The 9,392-nt window shown below is 46.4% G+C and overlaps 1 protein-coding gene across 1 annotated transcript in view; it reads left to right on the top strand.

Moving 5' to 3' along the window:
• The first annotated feature begins 3,115 nt into the window (after positions 1 to 3,115).
• Positions 3,116 to 9,392, top strand: part of DNAI4 (dynein axonemal intermediate chain 4) — a 31,199-nt gene continuing 24,922 nt past the window's right edge. The window contains exons 1-3 of the mRNA XM_075936182.2: positions 3,116 to 3,341; positions 5,360 to 5,549; positions 9,102 to 9,295. Of these exons, the coding sequence (XP_075792297.1) occupies positions 3,289 to 3,341; positions 5,360 to 5,549; positions 9,102 to 9,295 (437 nt within the window). The 5' untranslated portion in view covers positions 3,116 to 3,288. The remainder of the gene's footprint in view (positions 3,342 to 5,359; positions 5,550 to 9,101; positions 9,296 to 9,392) is intronic.

The following is a 9,392-nucleotide window of genomic DNA, read 5'->3' as shown; positions in this document are numbered from 1 at the left end:
CGCCCTGTCAGGCCCTTCTCCCCGCGCGTAGGGAAATCCTTCCCCTCCACCCAGCGGCGATCCGAGGCGGAGGGAGAGCAACCGACTCTGCCCGCCCCGCCCTCGAGTCCCTCATCACCAGCACACACACACACCCCTAATGCAAATCGGGTTCATGCCAGTCTACATCCATAACAGCAGTACCTACGACCCCAAGTATTAAAAAATCATGAGGTGAACAATCATGCAACCGGCTTTCAATTTATAACGCCCCCCCCCCCGCAAAGAGATAAAATTATTTGCTTTTTATTCACCTCTAGAGGTAGGCCAGGGGCCTTGCAGAACAGTTTGTTTATGGGCACAGATATGTCCCTTCAATCATTCTGAAAGATTTTCATGAAACTTCCATGGAGCTACTCAGCAATCCTCTCCCAAAGGTTTCCACAGGTATCTACCTTATTTGTTTCTCTGTGGTGGGACGCTGAGGCTACATCTACACTACAAGGTTTTTGCTCAAAAACGTCTGTTTTTGGCAAAAACCTGTGGTGCGCCCACCTTAAGTGTGCTTTTGCTCAAGTAAATCGACAGTAAAACGTCAGAACAGAGGGCTTTTTGCGGTGCAGGTAAACTTCCTTCTATGAGGCATAACTCCTTTGTGCTACAATTGTTGCGCAAAAAGGATGTGTGGACGCTGCACAGGGGTTTCTTGTGCAAATCTGAAAAAGCACAAATGCTGTCATGGCCATTCTGTAAATGGCAGTCAGAGCTTTCTTGCGCAAGAGCTTCCTGAGCATCCAGAAATATAATTTATGCTATCATGTGCCGAAAGTGTCCGTCTGCTATGTACATTGGACAGACGTCTCAGACACTTCGCCAAAGGATTAATGCCCACAAAACAGATATCAGACAGGATCACAAAGACAAAACAATTTCTTGCCATTTCAACCAGAAAAGCTTAACTACCTGCATTCTGCTACAAAGACCTTTTACATCTGCACTTGAAAGGGAATCCTCTAAACTATCATTCATGCTAAAATTCGACACTCTCCGGGGAGGGGGGGGAACTGAACCAAGACCCCAACTACCTTACCCATTACAAAGATAGCTTCCCCAATTATCACCTCTAATACCATTAGCTCACAGACATCTACCTTTCCCCACCTCTAATATCATTAACTCACAGACACTTACCTTCCTTCTCCCCCCCCCCCCTGCATCCCCCTTCTGTTCTGAAATGTGATTTGTCCTTTTCATATGTGTTCATTTTTTTAATTGTATCCTTTGGTATATATGGTTGTGACTATTTTCTTCCACTATTTGATCTGAGGAAGTGGGTCTGGCCCACGAAAGCTCATCATCTAATAAACCATCTTGTTAGTCTTTAAAGTGCTACATAGTCCTGCATTTTGCTTCATGCAGTATGGACGCTCTCTTGTGCAAAAGCGCATTGCAAAAGGTGTAGATGTGCTTTTGCGCAAAGACTTCTTGTGCAAAAACCCTGCAGTGTAGACATAGCCTGAGGCTTCCTTCATCTTCACTGGGACAGGCATAAGGATCTTGCACAAAACGGGAGTTTTGTGCAAACAGAAAAGTCCACACTGCTTCTTTTTGCACAAAAATATCTTGCACAAAAAGAAAGCAGAAATATGCTAATGAGATTGTGACTTATGTTAATGAGTCCATCATTAGCATATTTTCTGCAGGAAGAACGGGCAGTGAAGATGTAGCCTGAGAGTATGTTAACACTGCAGAATTTTTCCAGAAAAACAGCCATTTTTTCTAGAAAAACTACATTCACACTGCAATTGCATTCTTTTGACAGAAAGTCAAAAGAACGCAGGTGGGTTTCTGACAGTGGTAAGCCTCTTTCTACGAGGAAGCCTTTTTCCAAAAGAGCTCTTTCAGAACAAATAAACACAGTGTAATAATCTTAAGGCTGGTAAAGTGTCAGAGAAAAGAAACTTTATTAACCCTATTTACAGATGATGTTTAGAGCTTAAGTAATATGGAAATTTGCCAGGAACTAAACACGTCTAGTACTTTAGCCACAAGAGCATTCTTGACTATTCTTTTTATTCTATCCTCTAATTCTCTCCCCTACAATCTAAACTAATACCAAAATAGCTAAACAATGTAAGTGTTAAAAGTTTGTACATTTCTAGTCTCAATGTGCCTCTCACACACACTACACTCTCTCTGCCAAAGGCACACTGAGATCATTAATCTGGATTGCACCAAAATGTTGAGAGGGAACCTGCATCCACACTGTGCCTACTGAATCTATTTTGTTTTTTAGTCTGTGGTTGTGTTTTTTGGGGGGAAAATGTGTTATAAACAACAGGTCCATAGGCAAGGGAGGGTGCAAAGGGTGAGAAAGCACTTTCCTATGGGCCCCCAACTAAACATGCTCCTGCCAGTCATGGGAAGGCAGGAGTGGCACGCTGCCTGAGCCTCCCTCCCCCTTTCTCTGGCTGGCCAGGGACAGGCTGGGGCTGATTTCCCTGCTTATTTGGAGGACCATGGGGGGGGGGGTGGTGGTGTAATCTCACCCTTGCTGTTCATATTTACAAAAAAAAAAAAAAAAGCACATACATCCCCCACAGAAGTGCCTGCAGACGGGCCTGTCCAATATGTATTTTATTACACACTCAGTCCTCCAAAGCGACCGTTTTTTTCACGGCACTGGCGTTCATACTTAAGTGCTGTTACTTTCATGCACTCTTTGCCCACATTGATGCAACATTGTTTTCCTTAAAGAGGGAGATAAGATCCCCGACTGGCCTCCACGCCCCTTGAGTTGAAGGCGGCGTGCACCATCTCTCGCTTTCTCAAGGGTTTCTGTTCCAGCGAGAGGGGCTGGGCGGCAGCCTGCGTGGCCCTAAGGAAGGGAGGTAGGAGCCCCCCACAGGAAGGCTTGTTTGAACTCGAGAGCGTGACTAGTGTTCGGGGGGGGGGGGGGCAGAGCACCTGGACCCTGCTCTGCGGGGCTCCCGTACCTAGGGGAGCGGGAGGGCTCCTGGCTCGTGGGAGGAGCCGCGAGCCAAGCACCGGAAGAGTCGGAGGCGGACCTATCGCGACCGAGCTACGTCAACCCAGCGTCTCGCCGGTGTTTCCGTCCCTCTCGGCCAGCCAATCGCCTGGCCGCACGTTGGGAGCTGGTTGCCATGGTTACCATGTCAACACGCTCCGGCTGGGCTCGCGGAGGAGCGCGTGCAGGGTCGCTGAGACCGGAGTTGTAGAAGCCGCCCCCCCACTCCGAGGACACGGGCACCGAGCCGCCCCCCCCCCCACGGCACCGCTGCCAGCACCATGTCCTTCACCCAGCCCCGCAAGGGCAAGCGGCAAAGCATCGTCGTCAGCACGTGAGTGCCGGCCGCAGGGGCCCGAGTCCGGCCCCGGCTATGGGCAGCGGGGCCAAGAAAACACGTGGCAGGTCTGGGGGCTGCCACCTCCCCAAGCCCTGGCTGCCCAGGCAGCGCTCAGGCCTGTGGTGGTCTCGGTAGGGATGTAAGGGACTAGTCGACTCTCCAGTAAGCACAAGCTTATGGGATAGTGGACACACTAGTCGACTAGTCACCCCCCCCCCCCCAACTAAAGGGAGCGCCTGCCCGGGGGCGCGGCCCCTTGGACTCCAACTGCAGCCAGTGGCTGCACCCCTCCCCCACCAGGTCTGCTTCCCACCCCCAGGCTTCCCCCTCCTCCCAGCCAGCAGCACTTCCCTCAACCACACCCCCCCTCCCAGTTCTGCTCCCCCTCCCGCCCCCCGGCCTTTAAGTGTGTCCGGTTTTTTGGCAGGGTCTACCTGGTAACCCCATTGCTGCCTCTATCACGGAGGGGAGAAGAGGGGATGCTTCGAGGGAGCTGGCTTTAAGCCGGTTCCCAGCTAGCTCCAGCTCTGTGGGACAGGGAAGAGGTGCAGCGATGGCACTTCCTCTTTCAAATGTACAAGAGCCCCTGTGCATTTCAAAGATTGAAACGCTGCGTTGACTCCGGGCTCCACACAGTGCTTCCGCTTTGAAATGTGCAAGAGCCCAGCGGGGACTCTAGTATATTTCAAGGTTGGAACACAGGGTGGAGCCCAGAAACAGCAGGGAATCCCCAGGCTCCATGAGGGTGCTTCTGTTTTGAAATGTACAAGAGTCCCCACTGGGGTTCTTGTACATTTCAAAGTGGAAGCACCGGCCTGGAGCCTAGGATCAGCAGCTCTTGTACATTTCAAAGGTGGAACATGCACTAGTCCTTATCAACTAATCAAATCGTCGATGGAAATCCCATTGACTATTTGATTAATTAATAGATATTTAGCAGTCCTAGTCTCCGCTAACCCAAGCATGCTGGGTGCCATTGCGCCGTAAATTTGCACTGAGGATGTGGGAGTTTGCTGGTTATCATGGCCTTACTGCACAAGTACTATCTCCGTCATCTGATTTGGGGGGCATGTTTCAGGTGCACCCCTCCCTGCAGCACCTTGCCACCAAGAAGCTTTCTTTGCATTTATCATCCCAAGGCGTTTTATGGCAATGGGCTAAGCCTCACTGCTCCCTTGCAAAGGAGGGAAATGGTAGTGTGCTAATTTTACAGAGGGAGAAACAAAAGCACAGAAACATGATTCACCAAACTCGAGCAGAAAATCTGTGATAGGAGTTGAGAACTGTACCTATATGGCCTCAATCCCAATCCTGTAGTTTTAGGGTGACCATATTTTCTCAAAAGGAGAATGGGAGAACTTCTGCCCTAGTGCAGGACCAACCCAAACCAACCCTGCATATGCGGGACTGCCCTCTGAGTTCCCTGCTACTCCCCTGCATGGGGCCAGGTTCTTCCTCCCCTGAAGTTCTCCCTCCCCACTGGTGCCTCAAGTCCCTCACCCTGGCCTATTGCCCACTTGCATAGGGAACTATTTGTCTGAGCCCTCAGCCTCCCTCCTGCCTCTGACCCCCACCTCTTTAGTTCCCTTTGACTATGGGTGTGGAGCTGGTCCTCCAAGCCCGCCCCTTCGTCCTCTCACCTGTGAGTGAGGATGGTCTGCTTTGTTGGCAAGAGGAGATGGGACAAATGCCCACTTTTGTCAAAAAAGTTGGAACGGCCAGGACAGCAAAACCAGGAAATATAGTCACTGTTTACATTTTAATCCAAAGACTGTGCTTCTTGGTTCTTCATTTCCATACTCATTGCCTTTCACCACACTTAAGACCCATAAATAGACAAGAACATTAGTATTTCTTCTATTCCATTATTTTACAGTTAACATTTGCTTATATATTTTTGAGGTTGATATATTGTAATAGAAATCTACGATTTCACTACAGCTTGATATTGGTCATTATCTGCTAAATAATCTACACACTTTTCTTGATCATATTTTGTTTGGTTGAAATAGGACATCAAAGTCGGAGTTACAGATGAAGAGGACATCTGTTTCTTTTATTGGCAGCCAAAAACAAATGAGCTACATTAGTGGTTTCAATCCAAGTAGAGTGGGATCATTGAGTCGAAGAAGCTTGCTGATGGCTTCTGATGGCAAAACTGTAGATAAGGGGTCTCTCATAGGTAGCAGGCATACCATTCAGGTAATAAACTTTGCAATACCAAATATTTCTGTTTAATTGTTTATCTTAAAACTTGTCTGGAAGGAGGATTGGGTGGAGTCCAGGGGGTAAAGGAGACAATGTGATTGGCAAGTATGAAGTTGTAACATTCTGAATGTAACAAGGGTTGGCTTTCTAGGAAAAGGGAGAGCCACAGTGTGGGTGTTCCAGAAGGCAAGAAAACCAGTTGGAAAGGATGATGAACTGTGTTTAAAATGTATCTTCCCTGATTCCTTGAAAGTACAGAGAATTAGTGTAGGAAATGCCTTTATTCTTGCTGATCAGGGATGTTTAATTTTTTTTTTAACAAAAGATCTTTTATCCCAAAATGACATCAGTCATATGTGTTAATTTAAAAGAATAGCAATTAAAATTAATTTATTTTGAAGGTGCATAAGTTTCACTCCCTTGGCATTGGTACTTTTGATGTTATAAGCTATCTTGTTCTCCTTGTCTATGGCGTCTTGGGGGGAAATAAGATAGATGAGACCACGGTTTTTGCTTTTAATAAAATAAGCAGGATTTTTTTTTCTTAATGTTAGGCATCCATCCATCATAAAGGGAAATATTTCTTTTGTCACCTCTTTAGCAAATATTTGATATGTCTAGCATATTTGCTTGACTTCATTTTTGTTTAAGGCTGTATACAAACAGCTAAATGCTCAAGGAAAGCTTAATTCCAGATACAATAAATGAATGATACATTTTATAAATTCAGTATGTTACATGTAACTAAGGTTTTGCATGCAAACCAGGAAAAATTGTCAATCTCGGATAAAGCATATTACATACATGCATTTCTCTGCTAGTGAAGGGGTCTTACACAGGCCCTGTCCATTTAATTAGCCTTGAATGTATGGCAAAGGCAGTGCACAAGACACTGTACAATGGAACGACTTTTTCCCTTAGGCTATGTCTAGACTACATGGCTCCATCGACGAAGCCATGTAAAATAGTTTATTCAGCATAGGCAAAGAAGAGGGGATTTAGTAATCCCCGCTTCATTAAAATAAACATGGCCGCCGCGCTGTGCGTGCCGACAATCAGCTGATCCGGCATAGCGGGGCAGTCTAGACGCGCCGCGGTCGACAAGGGAAGCCTTTCTCGACCACTCCGGTATGCCTACACAGCATCGTTAGCTTGAAATAAGCTACACAATTTGCACTATGCAAATTGCATAGCTTATTTTGATGTTCTTTTCAAATAGCTTACTTCGTAATTTGGCGCTGTCTATATAACACCAAATTTCGAAATAACTCGCTATTCCGAAATGTCCCTTAACCCTCGTGGAACGAGGGTTACCAGGATGTCAGAATAAGCTGCCCATTATTTCGAAATATATTTTGAAATAATGGGCTGCTTCAATAGATGCAAAGTAGATGCAGTATACATGTTCTCTTCGAGCACTGTTTTTCAACTAGTGGTACAAATACCCTTAAGGGTACTCGAGAGGAATCTGTGGGGTAAGTCAACACAACTGAAATTTGGAGAAAACTGAATTTTTGTTTTAAGTTTTACAGAGCTTTATTATTTTTGTACTTTTTATACCCAAAAATTTCATAGCCCGCCTAGCTACGATTGAGTTGTTTAAACAAATGTGTTGCAATGGTAGAAAAAAATGTTGTGTGTCTGAAAACTGTAGGTCCTGGGGATACTTATTTTTTTTAAAGGGGTACTTTATAAAAAAAGAAACACTGCCTTAGAGAATTTCAGGTTCCAGTTATGTTAATCTGTCTCCTTTCACAAATACAGGCAGTCCCCGAGTTACGTGGATCCGACTTACATCGGATCCCTACATATGAACGGGGCTTTTCTTGCCGTGGAGGACGCGGGCGGCGGGACCGCCCAGACGCACCGCGGTCCCGCCACCCTCGTCCTCCGCGGCGAGAAAAGCTGCTCCGCGTCTCCCTGGTCTGCTGGGGGGGTACCCCAGCAGACATGGGAGACGCAGGCGGCGGGACCGCCGAGACGAGCTGCGATCCCGCCATCCGCGTCCTCCGCGGCTTTGCTCCGCGTCTCCCTGGTCTGCTGAGGCGCCCAGGGAGGCCCCCCCCAGCAGACCAGGGAGACGCGGAGCAAAGCCGCGGAGGACGCGGGCGGTGGGACCGCGGCACGTCTCGGCGGTCCCGCCACCCGCGTCTCCCTGGTTTGCTGGGGGGGGGGGGCCACAGCTAGTGCCCCCCCCCCCCAGCAGACCAGGCTTTTCTCGCCGACGCCTGGGGTAGAGCAGCTGGGGCGCTGCCGGGTTGGTCCAGTAGCACCGAGGAGCGGCGCTGCGGGACCAACCCAGCAGCGCCCCAGCTGCTCTGTCCCAGGTTTCCAGATTCAGCCACTGTTGAAACTGATCAGCGGCTGATTCCAGGAAGCCCGGGGCAGAGCAGCTCTGCCTCGGGCTTCCTGTAGTCAGCCGCTGGTCAGTTTCAACAGCGGCTGAATCTGGACGCCAGTTCCGACTTACATACAAATTCAACTTAAGAACAAACCTACAGTCCCTATCTTGTACGTAATCCGGGGACTGCCTGTACGTTAGAGTTGTTCTCCTATTTAAACAAAAAGTGGACAATACATTTTGAAAGAACATTTTTCATTTTGTAATAATAATGTTTTGAATGATAGAGCTTTTATCCAGTATTGTGAAGGCACTATATATATATGATATTTGCCTCACTGCACTCTATGTGGGAAGTATTATCTCCTTTTTATAAATGGGAAACTAGAGTAGGGAAATTTAAGTGGCTTACAATGGTATACAATTACTCACTTAAATAGCCAAGAAATATATATATATTTACTGAGCAGTGAAATTAACTTTCTCCAATATTAGTGTGGTTGATTTGAAAATCACCAGTTTTGAGAAACAATCATCTTCTTAAATTGAAAATAATCTGTGTTTAAATCCATGAGATGTTGACAGAGAGAAGAAACTCCAATATAAAGTATAAAGAAAATTCTGATTAGAAATTTACAATGTGCTTACAGTATTTTTTTTTTTTTTTTTTGGCAGATGAAAGTTTTTTAGGGAGAAGTTAATACAAATGTAATAAAGTTCCATAATAATTTTACAATATTAGTGCTATGAACCGGCTAGCCTCTGATTTGTACCAGATTTTGCTATAAGTTAGGTCTACTAGGTTCCTTCACAATGACTATTATACAGCAGCACAGCCTGAAAAATCAGTAATGGTGACCAAGCAGGAGTTGTGGCTCATTAGTTTCTCAGTATTCCTGAAACAGCTTCCACTGGCAGTGTTCCTAAGAAGCTCTTGGCAGAAACAAGCTGCTTCTCATGGCTGAACCCCTTGAGGGAGAGTGGCAGTGTAAACAACATCTACTCTGTCAACGTATGCTGGTAGAGAGGTTTCCTTCCCCCTGCGTATGTCAGTTACTGGGGTGAATATTATCTGTAGCTCAAAAGCTTGTCTTTTTCACTAGTTCTAATAAAAGATACTACTTTACTCACCTTGCATGCTACATATAATTTTCATTTGTTTAGAGAACACAAGATTTTTATTATTGTTTTATTTAAATATTCAGATTTTTGATGAGCAAGGGAAAGATGTAACTCCCCATCCACTCTATCGTCCAGAACCAAGTGCTTCACTACACAGACAAAGCAAAATCTTATCTGCGCAGGATATCTCAGGGGCCACTGGATCTGATTTTCTGTCTTCCTTGTCCATCCATCAGACTTCTGGAGTTAATGCCAGCTTAGTGGGTCCATTTTCAAGGTATGTTGTTGCATTCCTTAGGTCAAATTCTGGTCCACACTATACATAGTTCCAGAATGGCCATACATGTAAGCTTCAGAAGTGTTAGTACCAGGAA

This window comes from Pelodiscus sinensis, chromosome 9 (genome assembly GCF_052426305.1).
Source record: "Pelodiscus sinensis isolate ZL-2025 chromosome 9, ASM5242630v1, whole genome shotgun sequence".
Lineage (NCBI taxonomy): Eukaryota > Metazoa > Chordata > Testudines > Trionychidae > Pelodiscus > Pelodiscus sinensis.
Note: the sequence above shows the minus strand (reverse complement) of the source record. Positions and strands in the feature narration are given on the sequence as shown.